General features: G+C 44.6%; 1 protein-coding gene across 1 annotated transcript in view; it reads right to left on the bottom strand.

Annotated features, from left to right (window-relative positions):
- CLPTM1L (CLPTM1 like) overlaps positions 1 to 17300 on the bottom strand; it is a 232071-nt gene that overhangs the window by 10736 nt on the left and 204035 nt on the right. Inside the window, exons 15-17 of the mRNA XM_073630688.1 lie at positions 8492 to 8547; positions 8217 to 8261; positions 186 to 301 (exon numbers count right to left, since the gene is read on the bottom strand). Of these exons, the coding sequence (XP_073486789.1) occupies positions 186 to 301; positions 8217 to 8261; positions 8492 to 8547 (217 nt within the window). The remainder of the gene's footprint in view (positions 1 to 185; positions 302 to 8216; positions 8262 to 8491; positions 8548 to 17300) is intronic.

Raw genomic sequence — 17300 nt, 5'->3', positions numbered from 1 at the left:
ATATGCAAAAAGGCGCTATATAAAGACACACGGAAAAACGGTCAGACGTTTCAATGCAGCCTAAATAATTCTAGCAATATTAGTTAACTTGCAACAAACCCCTGAAAGCTTGTCTTGAAAAAGTAACCATTAGTGTAAATAAAAAAAATAAAAAAGACAGAGACATACAAGCAATATAAACTTACCATCTTTGGTACAAATAAATTAGAAATACCACATCATCTCTAAAACATGCAAGTCTGTGAGATGTTGGCATGGTAATAACAAAGGCAAATATATCATCGATAAAGGTATTAAATGCCTGTTGAAAATAAAAGAAACATAAAATTAATTTAGGCAATGCAGTAATTTCAATTTCAGCAGCATCTAAAACAATGTACTAAATGGTAGATGCTTACAAACCAAGTCCACCTCAAAAAAAAAAAAAAAAAAAAATCACTACACAGTCTAGGGTCCCCGATAGATTGCAAACCATCGTTTAACTCCTAAAACTCTAGCTTAATTTGAAAGCCAAACCTGTAGGCCTTTTGTGGCACCCTCACAGTCTGTCTGGAAAACTCCCACTGCCAGAGATTCAATGTCCTGCCTAATATCAAGGACACAAAGTACATTGAGCTACATAGTTTCAGCACACCCAGACACTAGCACTCTTCTTTATTTGAAATCAGCATATGCTCTTTCACTGTAGGAGGAGCAGGTCTTGCATATTGCATCTCGGCACATATGTGTCAGATAAAAGGGGGGTATAGAGAGTTTTTCAGACAGGCTGTGGGGTTGCTGCCAAATGCCTACAGATATAGCATTCAAACAAAGCTACAGTTTTATAAGCTGAGCAATGTTTTTTAACCTATTGGGGGCCCTAGACCACATGGTGACTTTTTTCCAAAAAGGTGCACTTATCCTTTAAAAGTGTATTTCCAAAACGTCTTTCAGGACAGCACCCGAGAGATCATGGCTCCTCCTCCCACAGGAAACACCTCATCAATTAAGTCTTTAAATTGGAATCCTCCACGTTGCCTCATCAGTTTTTTGTGTTTCCTCCAGCTGGAGGAACACCTCTGGTGGGAGCCATGATCTCTCAGGTTTATCCTGGGAGACACAGGTTCTCACCTGTTAGGTCTTTTTAGGCCAGGAGAGTGAGCCTCCCACTTGCCTCTTATATGGACGGTCCCGTGGGCTCCCTCTCCCGTGCTCGGGGAGAGCCTGTACGTCCGGGGGTGCTGCCTCAAAATTTTTTTGGCCTGACAGGTGGCCGTCCTCTGTTCCCTTCTATATGGAGGGACGAGCGGTGGCGGCCGCCATGTTGCTGGTGGCAGAAGAGCGCTTCAGCCACGTCCAGGCATCACTTCCGGGTCGGCGCGTGCGTCATTTCCGGCGCAAAGCGCAGTGGGAGAGGGCAGGGTCACCTGGCGCCTTATTTCCGGTTCCAGGTCAGCGCAGCGGCGTTTTCGAATCTGGAACCGGTCGTTTTACCACGCACCGCAGACAGCTATGGATAGCGATGCAGCGGATAAGGGGGCAAGCCAAGGCGCCAGCAAGGCTAAGGTAAGGGACTGTGTCCTCTATTACCCTGGGCCGTTTTCTCCTGTGGGGGGGTTACTCACCCTTTTCCCCCCCTTCCCCCCACCACCCCCCCCCCCCTCTCTCAGAAGGTATGTTGCAGTGGCTAGATTTAGTATATCTGCCCTACAACAGGGGATTAGGTGGTGGTGGCTTGCTTGGGCACATGGAAAATGAGATGTTTCTTCCTTAGTGCACCTGGGTGTATTATTTGCGCTGTATTACAGCCTTTTAAGCGTGGTTCCATGTCTCTTTTCTGTTTGTCCAGGCCAAAGGTTCTGCCCAACCAGTCAAGAAAAGGTGCCCTGTCTGCAAAGAAAAATTAGGCGATGCTTGGACCAAAACGCTTTGTGCAGAGTGCATTACAAATTTGGTCAGAGAGGAGACTCCATCCGTTTGTGGCGACTTAGTGTCAACAATAAAGGATGAGCTCCGGGCCACCTTTCAAGCTTTTAGGTCAAACCTAAGAGAGGAGCCAGGTCCCTCTAGGGATCCTCTGGTTCCGCAGCCATCTTCAGAACCCCAGAGTGGTTCTCAAATAATTTTTGGGGGTCTGATATCCCAGGACGTTTCTCAAGGGTCCGTTTCCCTCGCTCCAGATGATACAGATTCTGAGGAGGAGGAAAATGAATCAGATACCGCTTCTAAATACAAATTGTCACTAGAAGAGGTGGGAGGACTCCTGAAGGTAATCCATGCCACTTTGGGGATAGAAGAGGAAAAGAAGGAGCTCTCCCTGCATGACCGCATGTATGCTGGTTTAGGAGATTCAAAAGGCCGTTCTTTTCCAGTCCATTCAGTTATCACTGATATGATTAAAAAAGAGTGGCTGGAACCTGAGAAAAAGCCTTTCTTTTCCCGGGCTCATAAGAAGAGATTTCCATTTGAAGAAAATCCAGATTCTATATGGAATAAGGTTCCAAAATTGGACTCTGCCTTTTCTCAGGTCTCTAAGTCTACGGACCTAGCCTTTGAGGATATGGGCACTCTGAAGGAGCCCATGGACAAAAGGATGGACCTGCTTCTTAAAAGAACCTGGCAATCAGTAATGCATAATCTGAAACCAGCAATGGCAACAACCTGTGTTGCAAGGAACTTAGATCACTGGGTTAACCAGTTGAAAGCCCATGTCATAGCAGATTCCTCAAAACAGGAGATTCTGGACTCTTTTTCAACCCTGTCAGCAGCAATATCATATATTGCGGATGCGTCTGCGGAATCTATCCGCATGTCAGCAAGGTCAGCAGCTTTAACAAATTCTGCCAGAAGGGCCTTATGGCTGAAGACGTGGCCAGGGGATGCTGCATCTAAAAATAGACTGTGTGGTATTCCGTTTGCAGGCGATCTGCTATTCGGTTCAGAGCTAGAGTCCATTCTTGACCGCACGGCAGATAAGAAAAAGTCGTTTCCGGTTAAGAAGAAACAGGTGCAAACCCGTAAGCGTTTCTTTCGGCCCCAAAAAGGTCAGCAGGAAGGAAAAACGCAGGGCAAGAGGAAGTCATGGTCTTCTCAGAAGCCCAAAGGTAGGGGTGGAGTGCTCTTCAATCCTCCTGCGGCCTCCGCAAAACCACAATGACTCTGTAAAGGTCGGGGGAAGACTACAGGAGTTTCTTCCTCAGTGGAGAGCCATTTCCTCAAATCAATTCGTTGTAAAGATGCTCTCCCAGGGGTATGTGATAGAATTTACGGAAGAACCTCCAAGAAGATTCCTGGTGACAAACGTCCCAAGAGACGCAGTCAAGGCTCTCGCCATGAAGTCCCTAATTCAGGAACTGAAAAATCAGAGAGTCATTGTTCCGGTCCCAGCGGGGGAGTTCTTCCAGGGGTTCTACTCACATGTCTTTCTGGTTCAGAAACCTTCAGGAAAGTTCCGTCTTATCCTGAATCTCAAAATGCTGAACAAATCAGTAGAATACAGAAGGTTTCGGATGGATTCAATATTTTCAGTAAGAAACCTCCTGTATCAAGGGTGCTATATGGCATCAATAGATTTACAAGATGCCTACCTCCACATTCCTATTGCCGCCAGGTCGCAGAAATATCTGAGGTTAGCACTGAAAGAAGGGAAGAAGGTGGTACATCTGCAATTCAGAGCACTCCCGTTTGGTCTGTCATCATCCCCAAGGGTCTTCACGAAAATAATGGCCGAAGCTCTGGCGCCTCTGCGTCTAGAGGGGATCTCAGTTATTCCGTATCTGGACGACCTGCTGTTTTTTGCTCAGACCAGAGAAGGTCTTCAAGAAAACTTGCTCAGAGCCCGTGTTCATCTAGAATCCATGGGGTGGATTTTAAACCTTCAAAAATCAAATCTGATTCCCTCACAGGAAGTGTTATTCCTGGGTTTCCGTATCAACTCTTTAGAACAAAAAATTTTTCTTCCAGAGGAAAAACAGGAAAAGTTGGTACAAGTGGTGTCATTACTACAGTCCAATCAAGTTCTGTCCATCAGGAAAGTTATGTCAGCATTGGGAACCCTGACCTCTTCCATTCCGGCCATCCAGTGGGCAAAGCTCCATTTCAGACCTCTGCAAAGTTTCCTGTTAAAAACCTGGAATCACCAGCAGGATTCACTAGATTCATTAGTGAAGATCCCTACTTCAGTAAAAAGAAGTCTGTGGTGGTGGAAGAACCAGAGAAGGTACTCAGAGGGGCTGTTATGGTCCTTCCCAACTCAGGTGAGGTTGACAACAGATGCCAGTTCCTGGGGTTGGGGGGCTCATATGAGCGGCCGGTGGGCCCAGGGCTCGTGGGACACAAGAGATGCCCTAAGGTCCTCAAATTGGAGGGAACTGAAAGCTATAGAAATGGCCTTACTGACCTTTGCGAAAGAAGTCCAGGGGCAACATACACAGATCCTGTCAGACAACGCCACGGCGGTGGCTTACATAAACAGACAGGGGGGAACCAGAAGCAAAGTTCTGCAGAGCTTGGCGAAAGGCATTCTGAGTTGGGCAGAGCTCCATACTCTATCCTTATCCGCGGTCCATTTAAAAGGGACCTTAAACAGAGTAGCGGACTTCCTAAGCAGGAACCAGATTTTAGAGGCAGAGTGGCAATTGAATCCAGAAGTCTTCCAGTTAATAGTGCAGAAATGGGGGCGCCCAAGAGTGGATCTCTTTGCCACCCAGGAAAACTCGCAAATGTCTCGCTTCTTCTCCCTGAACAGGAACGAGGCATCACTGGGAGTGGATGCTCTGGCACAAGATTGGAAGTTTCACCTCTGTTACGCATTCCCTCCGTTTCAGCTTATCCCTCGGGTCATAGCAAAAATCAGGAAGGAGGAGACAACAGTGATCCTCATCACTCCTTTCTGGCCAAAAAGGCCTTGGTTTTCATCCCTTCTTCAGATGCAACAAGAACCTTATTGGCACCTTCCGTTAAGAAAAGACCTTCTGTTACAAGGTCCTCTGTTTCACCAGGAAGTAGCAAAACTAAAGCTCACGGCCTGGCTACTGAGGAGCAGCTCTTGAAGAGGAAAGGTTTCTCGGATAGGTTGGTAGCTACCCTCCTATCCAGTAGAAAGAAGGTTACAAGAGCAATCTATTCCAAAGTCTGGAAAATCTTCAACTCCTGGTGCACAGTATCTGACAGATCTCCAAAACAAATTTCTTCTGTGCTTGAGTTCCTGCAAGAAGGGGCGGACAAGGGCTTAGCGGTCAGCACCCTCAAAGTTCAAGTTGCTGCGCTGGGGGTATTCCTGGAAAAATCCATTTCATCAGAACCCCTAGTAATAAGATTCTTCAAAGCTCTTACCCGGTCTAGACCAGTGGTAATCAAAAGCTGTCCAGCAGGGAACTTATCGGTTGTTCTACAGGCCCTGACCAAGGAACCTTTTGAACCCATTAATTTAGCCTCCCTGAAATTGATTACTTTGAAAACAGTGTTTTTAGTGGCTGTTACAACAGCTCGAAGAGTCAGTGAGCTGCAAGCCTTATCAATCAGGGAACCTTTCTTTTCCATTTTTTCAGACCGAATTGTTCTGAAGACGGATCCTAATTTTTTGCCGAAGGTCGCTTCGATCCAGAATCGAACTCAGGAAATAATACTTCCTACCTTTTGTTCTAATCCATCGGGTAAGAAGGAAGAAGAATTCCATACCCTGGATGTTAAAAGAGCAGTCTTAAGTTACTTGGAAAACACTAAAGACTTTAGATGTTCAGATGCTCTGTTTGTTTTATTTTCCGGTAATAAAAAAGGAAGACAAGCTTCTAGAGGAACCATTGCCAGATGGTTGAGAATGGCTATCTCAGAAGCCTATTCCCTTACAGGTCTGGAGAGTCCATTAAATGTTCGGGCTCATTCTACAAGAGCTTCCGCGGTGAGTTGGGCAGAAAAAGCTGGCGCCACCCCCGAACAAATCTGTAAGGCAGCTACTTGGACAAGTCTGACAACCTTTGCCCGTCATTATAGGTTAGACCTCATGACGGCTGGGGACCAGGCTTTTGGAAGGAAAGTCTTACAGGCTGTTGTCCCACCCTAAATGGAGTAAGTCTCGATTAACCTCTCGGGTGCTGTCCTGAAAGACGTTTTGGAAAATTGCAAGTTAGACTTACCGGTAACTTGTTTTCCAATAGGCTTTCAGGACAGCAGTAACCCGCCCTTTGTGTATGCTAATGCTGTAATACTATGATATAACTGTCGCTTATGTGTTGCAGCTGGGGCTGGAGTTCTCTACAAACAACTGATGAGGCAACGTGGAGGATTCCAATTTAAAGACTTAATTGATGAGGTGTTTCCTGTGGGAGGAGGAGCCATGATCTCTCGGGTGCTGTCCTGAAAGCCTATTGGAAAACAAGTTACCGGTAAGTCTAACTTGCAATTTTCTACTTTGGATACAGTTCTATCCTCTATACCCCATTTTTCAACAAACTTTAATACACTACAAAAAACTAATGGCAAAAATGTTGCAAGATTTTGGGGTCAATTCACAATTATTACTGCTCATTAAACTACCAATAACTTCTACAAGTGCTAGAGGTTTGGCTGTGTCTGGATTCTATACTTCTGAATCACAGACCCAGAGCAACTATACAACATGAAAATCAGAATCCTTATCTCTACTGAATCCAGTAGTTTGGTTTGGTCAGTGACCCAAAGCCACTGTATCAGCATCACCCAGATGAGGTAACTATAATAATCAGAAGGTCAGCAATGTCAGCTTACATATTTTTCTTAGAATATGAGGAGAGCAAAACATTAAAGTCTAGCTCCATGTTTACAGTCATTTTAAATTGTTTATTTGGGCCAAGCTGGTTCAAATGAACTGTTTCCTTGATTAAAGTCTACTTTAATTCTACTTGAAAGGAGTTTAACAAAACCCGTGGCCACTCATTAAAATTAGAAGAAAAGAGGTCTAACAAACTACGTAGAGGGTTCTTTACTTTAAGAGTGGCAAGGATGTGGAATTCCCTTGCACAGGCGGTGGTCTCAGCGGGGGGCATTGATAGTTTTAAGAAACTATTAGATAAGCACCTGAACGACCGCAACATACAGGAATATACAATGTAATACTGACATAGAATCACACACATAGGTTGGACTTGTGTCTTTTTTCAACCTCACCTATGTAAAGTGTCACTAAACCCACATCATAAAAACTATCAATAAATGGTGTATTACATGCGGTTCATACTCAGCCACTATCAGATTCGTTTTCTGATTGATCCTGTTGCTCTCTTTCTCCACATTCTGTTCATGGCCCCAATTCAGCTAGGGATTTTGCAGCTGTAGTGGCAACGCTGCACATGCTCAGTTTTCAATGAGTTTCTATGCTGAGCATTTCCTCCCTATCACATCTGAGCAGCCTATGTGACTATAGAGTGGGCATATACCTGTGGGTTTATACACAGTGGTAAATGACAGCCCACTCCCTACTGCCTCCTCCATGCCCACTAGTCAGCTAAACACAATAGGGGGAAATGTTACATGTAGACTAATAAAGGCTTCACCTCCCACTTGTTCTAAGTCACAGGCTGGAGGGGCGTGACACAGCCTGTGACTGGCAGGAATCTGCCCCACACCATGTAATTGCCAAAAAATGTTTTATAAAATTTGATTTCAAACATATTTTTATGACAATTTAAAACAGTTTATCGATATGAATGATGTATTTTTACTCTGTATTTCAAAGGCTGTTTTTTATTTTGAACATATGACCAGCAGAGGACTAGAAGCTCCTCCTGCTTATGTTTCCCTAACAGACAGGCTGGGAAAGATCTGGGTCATGTGACATCTGTATATCGATTAGAAAAAGGGTAATTAAGATTTTTTTTATTAAAATAATTACAGTGCCATAATCCACATACAGAAATAGAAGGAGCAATGTAAATTAAAAACTGTGTGTGTTTAGTATCACTTTATTATATGTACCTACCCTACTTTCAGCAACGTATACTCTGTACATAGCTACAGTTACATATAGTAAAACAGTGCTGTGTTTTGGCAACGAGACAAGGAATCTCGCATGCTACTGGAACAAACTACATACAGTTAATACATTTCCATTAATATCTGATATTTGCTCATTTTAGAAAAACTGCAATTTTAACTTCTACCATATCAATTTAAAGTATTAAATATGTTACAACTAAGCACATAGCATGCAAGTACAAAAATGAGCTAGTATTGGATAAAACAAGCTAGTAAGGGAAACCTACTTTATATGTGAATGCTTTCCAAGGTAAATGGGCCACGGATTTCATCTGCAGAAAAAGTAATGATCCATATGATTGCAAAGTATACAGACAAAACCTCAAATCTATCTATATATATATATATATATATATATATCTATATATATCTATCTATATAATATACACAAACATTTTATATATATATATATATATATATATATATATATATATATATATATACACACACACATACACATATACATACATACATACACACAGAGAAATATAGGAAAAAATACCTTATAATTTACAAATAACTGGGGCAGCATAAAAAGGAATCCAAAAGCATAAACACCTGGAAAAAAAGCACATTTTAATAAGAAAGATGATGTCAAAATGCTACAAATGAACACATTGAATATATGTGTTCACACAAGACCTTATACATTCATTAAATATGGTGTGGCTATATAACCATGATTAGGTAAACTGAATATGCAAAGATGGGCTTTATTTATGTAACCACCCTCCAATAAAAAAAACTGTTGCTTTAACTGCAGTGTGGCTCCAATTTGTTAGTGTATCTAAATCCGATAGTACATTTAATACCCCGCTCCCCCCAGACTCACAATGCTGCTGCCTAAAGGTGTCCCTGTGCTTAAACATCCAGAGTGAGGGCACTCTAATACAGGAAGTGTGCTACTGGCCAGATCACCAGATGAAAACAGAGGGGGAACAAAGCCTAAAAAAGAGCAAACTAATGCAGCCACCACACCTAATTAATTATTGGTAAGCTGCAATAATAGGATTTTTAAAACCGCTTACGTGTAAAATCCTTTTCTTTGAGGTACATCACGGGACACAGAGCCATAGTACTTACTATGTGGGTTTAATAGGCCACCTTCAAGTGCTGGACACTGGTACGCCCTAAATTAAAAAGTGCCCTCCCTATATAACCCCTCCCACTGGTGGGAGTACCTCAGTTTTGTAGCAAAGCAATACACGTGTATACCAAAGAAGGGAGGGACCTCTGTGTCCCATGATGTACCTCAAAGAGAAGGATTTTACAGGTAAGCTGTTTTAAAAATCCTATTTTCTCATCGTACCTCACGGAGCCATAGTACTTACTATGTGGGATGTCCCATAGCAATGAAGACTGAAGGGAGGGGGAGACGTAAATGTGTGGACTGAAGACCAAGTTGCGGCCTTGCGGATCTGAGCCAAGGAGGCTTGGTGATGCACTGCCCAAGAAGCACTAACAGCCCTGGTGGAGTGTGCTTTGATATGAAAAGGAGGAATTTTCCTCTTTAAACCATAAGCTTGAACAATCACTTGACGAACCCACTTAGAAATAGTAGATTTTGACGCTGCCTGTCCTCTTTTAGGACCGTCTGCCAACACAAACAAAACATCTGTTTTACGAACCTGAGCGGTCACTTTCAAATAGACCTTGACTGCCCTCACCACAATCAAGAGAATGTAGTAATTTTTCCTTCACAGAACGAGGCTCTGGAAAAAAAGTAGGAACAACAATATCTTGGTTTAAATGAAAACCTGATACTACTTTCGGTGGGAATTTAGGATGAGGTCGTAATACAACCTTATCTTTATGCAGAATCAAATATGGCGCAGCCAACTCTGATACTCTTCTAGCAGAAGATATGGCAACCAAGAAAACTATTTTCCTTGTCAAGAGGACCAAGGAAATATCTCGAATAGGCTCAAAAGGCTGCATTTGTAAAGCCAATAGGACTAGATTTAAGTCCCAAGGGTTCAAGGGGGATTAATCTGTGTTACCCCCCCGAACCAGAGAATGTGAAGCAAGTGGTCGTTGAAAAAGCACAGATAAGGCAGACACCGGACCTTTGATAGTACTCAAGGCCAGCTTAATCTCTAATCCCATTTGTAGGACTTCAAGAATCCTACTTATGACATATTTTCTGGTGTGCCAACCCCTGGCTTCACACCAGGAGACATATGCCTTCCAGACTCTATAGTATATGATTCTGGAGGCCGGCTTCCTAGCATTAACCATAGTAGAAACTACTGAAGTCCTTTAAGAATGTGGGTCTCAATAGCCAAACTGTTAAATTTAGCATTTGTAAGGTAGGATGGAATACCGGACCTTGCGAGAGAAGTTCTGGCCATAGTGGTAGGGTCCAAGGGTCCCCTACCGCCATTTTTATGATCTCGGCAAACCAAGATCTCCTGGGCCACAAGAATCACCTCTCTTGCTTGATCCTGCGAAGAAGCCGCAGAAGCAGCAGAACAGGAGAGCACACATAGATCAGTGAGAACTGATCCCAAGGAAAGACCAAGGCATCTGTTCCGCATGCCATCGGGTCCCTTGTCCTTGACACAAAGTTGTCGATCTTGTTGTTGAACCTGAACGCAAACAGATCCACATCCAGAACTCCCCATTTTTGACCCATTTTTTCCCCAAAGATGTCAGGATAAAGGGACCATTCTCCCGGGAACTCAACTAGTCCGCCTGCCAATTCTCTATCCCTGGAATGAAAATTGCTGATAGGCAAGGAATGTTGCTTTCTGCCCAAGAATGAATATGATTCACCTCTCTCTGGGCCCACGACTTCTCATGCCCCCTTGGTGATTGATGTAGGCCACTGCTGTGGCATTGTCGGATTGGATCCTGACAGGATAATTCCGTAGTCTGAGCGTCCAGGCCTCTAGGGCCAGGCGTACTGTCTGAATTTCTAGAACATTGATGGGCAAGGTCCTCTCTGAGATGGACCATTTCCCCTGGACAGATGCTTCTTCCAGGACTGCTCCCCAGCCTAAAAGGCTGGCATCTGTTGTTACCACCTTTCAAGTGACTGGCAGAAAGGATTTCCCTTTTTGAAGATTCTTGGATATCAACCACCAATTGAGGCTCTGACGCACACTGGGGGATAAGTGCATTGGAAAGTCCAGAGCATGGACCTTCTTGTTCCAAGTAAATAGGATACTGTTTAGTAGAAGTCTCGACCACCTGGATCAGTTCCTTTATGGAACTGATCGTTTCCTGGGGCAGAAACACCCTCTTCTGAGCTGTGTCTATGATCAGCACCAAGTACTGCAATCTCCTTGATGGTTTTAAGGAGGATTTTTCTATGTTGAGAATCCAACCTAGGTCTACCAGGTAGCTGCCTGTGGTGAACAAAGTTTGGTTTAAGCGGGCTACCGATTGACCTATCAAGAGTAGATCATCTAAGTAGGCTAGTATTGTTATACCTTTGGCCCTTAACCTGGCTAAAAGAGGAGCCAGGACCTTTGTAAACACTCAAGGTGCAGTAGCCAGTCCGAAAGGTAGAGCTACCAACTGAAAGTGACGATTTTCCACCTCGAAGAGTAGAAATTTCTGATGAGAGGGGAAAAACGTTACATGGAGATAAGCATCCTTGATGTCGATTGATGCCAGAAGTTCTCCCCCTTGTAGGAAGGAGACTACAGATCGGATTGACTCCATGCGAAAGGAACGGATGTTTAAAAATCGGTTTAGATGTTTGATTTCTAAAATGGGTCTGACATCCCCGTTTGGTTTTGGAACTATGAACTTTTTGAATAAAAACCCAAACCTCGCTCTTCCAAAGGGACCTCCGATATCACTCCTTGAGATAAGAGATGATCCAGAGCTAGAGAGACTCTTCTTTTTCACTGGATCTTTGGGAACATTTGATCTGAGAAAACGAGGATACGGGAACTCTCGGGAACTCTAGCTTGAGAAACTGAGTTAGCCACCCATCTGTCTTGACATTGTTCCTGCCAGACTCTTGAAAACTGCAGAAGCCTTCCCCTCCTTATGATGGGGGCGTCCCATCATAAGGAGGCTTTAATATTTTGGGCTTCCTCCCCCAGGTCCTCGTTTGGCCCTGGGACTGACCGAGAGGTTTACCTCTAGAATCTGACGGGGGAGGCCGTCGAGACTGCCTAGAGGCAGCTGCCCCTGGCACTGTATAAGTATGTTTAAAAGTAAAATGTTTAAACTTTTTCTTAACTGGTAAAAGGGAACTTTTCCCATTAGAAATTCTTTGGATATACTTGGCCAGATCATCTCCGAACAATCGTTCACCATGAAAAGTGAAACTGGCCAAGAGCTTTTTGCATGGCGCTTCGGCTGACCAATTTTTCAACCATAGGATTCTACGCACATGCACCAGCCCTAGCATAAGCCGTGGGGCCTGGAGGATAGAATCTCTCATAGCGTCTACTGTGAAACACAATGCTTCTGATATACCGGCCAAATCCTGGGCCTGCCGATCAGGAATAATTTTGAGTACATCTGTAAACTGGTCCATTAAGGACTGAGATACTCCAATCGCTGCCAGCGCAGGTTGAACGACTGAACCTGCGAGTGAAATATAGTTCTTAAAAAGGAACTCCAACTTCTTACCTGTTGGATCCTTTAACTTCTGAGCATTGTCAACTGGACAAGTTAGGTTTTTATTAACAGAGAATATAGCAGCGTCAATTGCTGGAATTCCCCATTTCTTATAAAAGTCTTCCTCCATAGGATAAAGTATAGAAAACTTTTTTGAAGGGAAAAACTGTTTATCTGGGTGCTCCCATTCAGAATACATAAGCTTCCTTAGCCACGAATGGATAGGAAAAGAATGATCAGATTGGGGAGGCTTTAGTGAACCCAAACCAGACGTGGGCTCATTTAACTGACTGCGCTGCTGGCAGTGAAAAAGTAAAGAGGACCAAACCAGTGAGAGATTGTACAAACAATCTTTCCTGTGAACCTGATATCTCCGTATCAGGTTCCTCAGACGCAGAGACATTAGACTCTTCCTGGTCCTTAGAAGGCAAATCATCTTCTCTTGCTCCTCAGATTGAGGGTCCTGAGAAATGGACGGGGACCTGCTATGCTTAGCCCCAGTCTGGAATGCAAATAAAGCATCAATTTTTTGCTCCAAGCTTAAAATGGTTGAAGAAAAAACCTCCTGCGTAATATACATAGGGGCTGCAGTGTCAAGAGCAGCTGCAACACTTGCGCGCGCCCCCCCCCCCCACCCCGATGGCTCACTCTGATCAGCCATATCACTCTCAGGGGATGATGTCATCTTTTTTGAGATGTTTCTAGGCTGCCGTGTGACTGTAGTAGTCTTACTAGAGCCCCCTTTTGAGGTGTTTTTTACCCCCCTTCCGCTCATAGCCCGATGCACAAAGCAGAGGTACTACCAGGAGTGCATCAACTGCATGAGCAGTAGACCAGCTTAATCGCTGCTATTAATGCTCAGCCTGATGCTGTAAATGTGTCAAAAGGAATGCCTGTCACCAAACCTTTTTAAAACCACCTCTGCTCCTGTGTCCCTCCAGCAGCATGAACCCACACAATGGTGCCTTTTTAACCGGTTCAATACCGGGCAATTTCACCCCCTTCCTTCCCAGGCCAATTTTTAGTTTTCAGCGCTGTCGCACTTTAAACGTCAATTGCGCGGTCGTGCGACGTTGTACCCAAAAGAAATTGACATCTTTTTTTTAACCACAAATAGAGCTTTTTTTTGGTGGTATTTGATCGCCTCTGCGGTTTTTACTTTTTGCTATAATAAATATCCCAATTTTTTTTTTTAAAAACACATTTTTTCCTCAGTTTAGGCCGATACGTATTCTTCTACATATTTTTGGTAAAAAAAAAATCGCAATAACTGTATATTGATTGGTTTGCGCAAAAGTTATAGCGTCTACAAAATACAGGATAGATTTATGGCATTTTTAAAAAAAAATTTTTTTTTATTTTTTTAGCGGCGATCGCGATTTTTTTTGGTGACTGCGACATTATGGCGGACACATCGGACACTTTTGACACATTTTTGGGACCAATCACATTTATACAGCGATCAATGCTATAAAATTGCATTGATTACTGTGTAAATGTGACAGGCAGTGAAGGGGTTAACCACTAGGGGGCGGGGAGGGGTTAATATGTTTCCTAGGGAATGATTCTAACTGAAAGGGGAGGGGACGCACTAGGGGAGGAGACCGATCAGTGTTCCTCCGTTCTGGGAACACAGATCGCTCTCCTCAGAGCTGACAGGCTGTGGATCTGTGTGTTTACACACACAGATCCACATGCCGGCCCGGTTAACGGGCAATCGCGGGTGCCCGGCGGACATCGCGGCTGCCGGGCACATGCACCGGGTCCCGAGGAACGCGGCGGGCGCGCGCTCCCGGCGGCCGGGAATCCGGGACCCGGTGCATGTGCCTGGCGGCCGCGATGTCCGCCGGGCACCCGTGATTGCCCGCGCTGTACATTAGAGGATGCCAACGCGGCGCTAAACCCCGCCCCCGCCATCTACGGCCCTTCCCGTCTTTTTAAAAATGCGCTTTTCCCGCACTGCTATGGAGGATCCCAGGAAGAGGCAGGCATGGCGATGGGGGAGCTGGAAGCCGCCGAGCAAAGCCCATTCGTGACGGTTTTTTTGTTTTTTTTCAAAAATTGGCGCCCCCCCCCCCCCGAGAAAAGGGGGAGAAAACAGACTGCACATGGGGCGTCTGGGGGGAGAAGACCCCCCCCCCCCCCCCCCCCCCAGGCTTACCGGAGGTCTCGATGCCGTTCGGAGGAAGAACTTTCTGCTTGCTGGATCGCATCCTGAGAAGCATGCGTTACGCAAGTGCTAATTTCTTAGAAAACTCCACTTAGCTTTCCTGACGCAGGGTTTTCTGTGGTAAACCAACAGACCCAATCTTCACCCTTCATGGTGGGTTCCATTAAACCTTAAGGAGCTGGATCCTAGAGGAAACCCACTATCCTGGACCTGCAACAGCACCCTGCCAATAAAACTTCATGGCCTTACTACCAAAAAGTACTGGATCTCAGGGTCCAGCTCTCTAAAAGAGAAGCATTCACAGGCAAAACCTCGTTTCTTCGGATACGAGGCCCAGGTACCATTCAATTCGGCCAAAAAAGACACTTTGAATGGATCCGGTCAGCATGGCTAGCCCCAAGGATTGCTCCAGTGGAGCTCAGCACAGCACAGCACAGCACATCTTCTTCACTCGTGACCAACACCTTAGACACTGGCGAAAAAACTGAGGTATTCCCACCAGTGGGAGAGGTGATATAGTGAGGGCACTTTTTAATTTAGGGCGTGCCAGTGTCCAGCACCTGAAGGTGGGCTATTAAACGCACATAGTAAGTACTACGGCTCTGTGCCCCGTGATGTACGATAAGAAATACAGAATTACCTTGGATTAGGAGCATAATTAGTTCCAGAAAAATGCTTGTAATCCAAAGCACTCGTACATCAAAGCGAGTTTCCCCATAGGAAATAATGGAAACTCAGATAATCCATTCCACAGCCACTGTTTGTCTAGGCAGTACCGCATGTGGTCAGAGGTGCGGGGGCGCCGGAGACACTCGGAAACGCTCGGAGACCACTCGAAGACGCTCGGGAACGGAGTGTTTCCAAATGCCCCCGAGCATCTCCGAGTGCCCCGGTGCCCCTGCACCTCTGCCCAAATGTGGTACTGCGCACCCCAGAGGCTTGAATCCTGCTCGTCTTGTGAGACAACACTTACAAAGCGAGTCAGGATTTAAAACAAAAAATAGCTCGTATTGCGAAATGCTCCTAAACTGAGTTACTCGCAATCCGAGGTTCCACTGTATTACATTTTTGTTCTCGGTCTAATACTGCTTTAAACATAAAAACTCTAAACAATAAAATCACTTTAAATACAAGAAATCATAGATACAACAATGCTCCACATTCTACAGAAGTTATCATAAATATAGTGCATATAAATATACGTTTTTCTAAAGGCTCATTTACATGGCACAAAGGCCCATACAACATGAAGAGCCATGAAGAGCATGAAGAGCCATTTGTTTTTCAGACGCCTATCATATAAGTAATGAGATGCATCAGGGCTGCTCACTTTCATCTCTGATCTTTATATTGACCCTAGAGCCCTTCTAGACAACTATCAGAGCTCATCTAGACATTAAAGTGGTTGTATACCCTGCTTTCACATTTTTACCTAAAGGTAAGCCTATAATAAGGTTTACCTGTAGGTAAAATGAATATCTCCTAAACCTGTACGGTTTAGGAGATATTCACCTTGCACACAGCCGCTGACTCCAGCGGCGCAGCTGGCGGAAAATCAGAGCTTCTTGCTGGAAAGAGGACTCCTGTGCACATGCGCAGAAGTGAAGTCATCGCGGCTCTGGCCACTCACAGCGCCGGAGCCACAAACCCGGAAGAAACGCAGAGGGAACGTGTGCTCCCTCAGCAGTGACCAGGAGGCGATGCGGGCACTTCCTTCTAAGGTAAGTATTTCATAATGAGCTAATATGCGGTGCATACTAGCTCATTATGCCTTTGTCTTGCAGGGTTTTTTTTTCTTTTTTTTAGCGGGCATACAACCACTTTAAAAAGGTATTACAACCAAGTCATGCAAACATAAAGTAGCTGCCTACGCAGACGATTTAATATTTTTCATTACATCCCCCTCTGTCTCGCTACCTTCCCTTCTTGCAGAACTTCGTAGATATGGCTAACTGTGCAATTACAAAATTAATTACAGTAAGTCAGAAGCTATGACTGTGGAACCACCTGCCACGACCCAGCAACTGAGTCAATCATTTAAATTTAAATGGACGGATTCACATATACGATATCTGGGAACAAATATTCCTTGTAATCTCAGTAGGATCCCGGCAGCCTACCTATTAAATTACACCCCTATGACTATCAAGAAATTTAAGAACTCTTTGAGACATTTGCTTACAGCAGCCAGGGCCTGTATTCCGGCCTTGTGGAAAAGTACGAGTGCCCCTACAGTTTCTCATTGTAAGATGAGAATCGCAGACATTCAAGTTATGAAGAATCCTACCATGACTACGAAGGAGCAAGAAGACAAATATTGAAAGATCTGGACTACCTATTTTTTCTATAGGGAGCAGACGCTGCTGGCTTCACAGCTAATGGAGCATCCTGTGGAGAGATCTGGTCAGGGGCTTTCTTACCCGTCACACCCCCCCCCCACACACACTTTTTTCTTCTTCTCTCTTTATCCTTCCCGTTTTCCCATCTCCCTTAAGCTCTTTCTGTACTTTCTTCTTGACGGGTTCAGTCGTTATGGCCGTTCTCGCTCTCCTTGCCATCT

This window comes from Aquarana catesbeiana, linkage group LG05 (assembly GCF_042186555.1).
Source record: "Aquarana catesbeiana isolate 2022-GZ linkage group LG05, ASM4218655v1, whole genome shotgun sequence".
Taxonomy (NCBI): Eukaryota; Metazoa; Chordata; class Amphibia; order Anura; family Ranidae; genus Aquarana; species Aquarana catesbeiana.
This window is presented reverse-complemented; position numbering and strand designations above follow the sequence as displayed.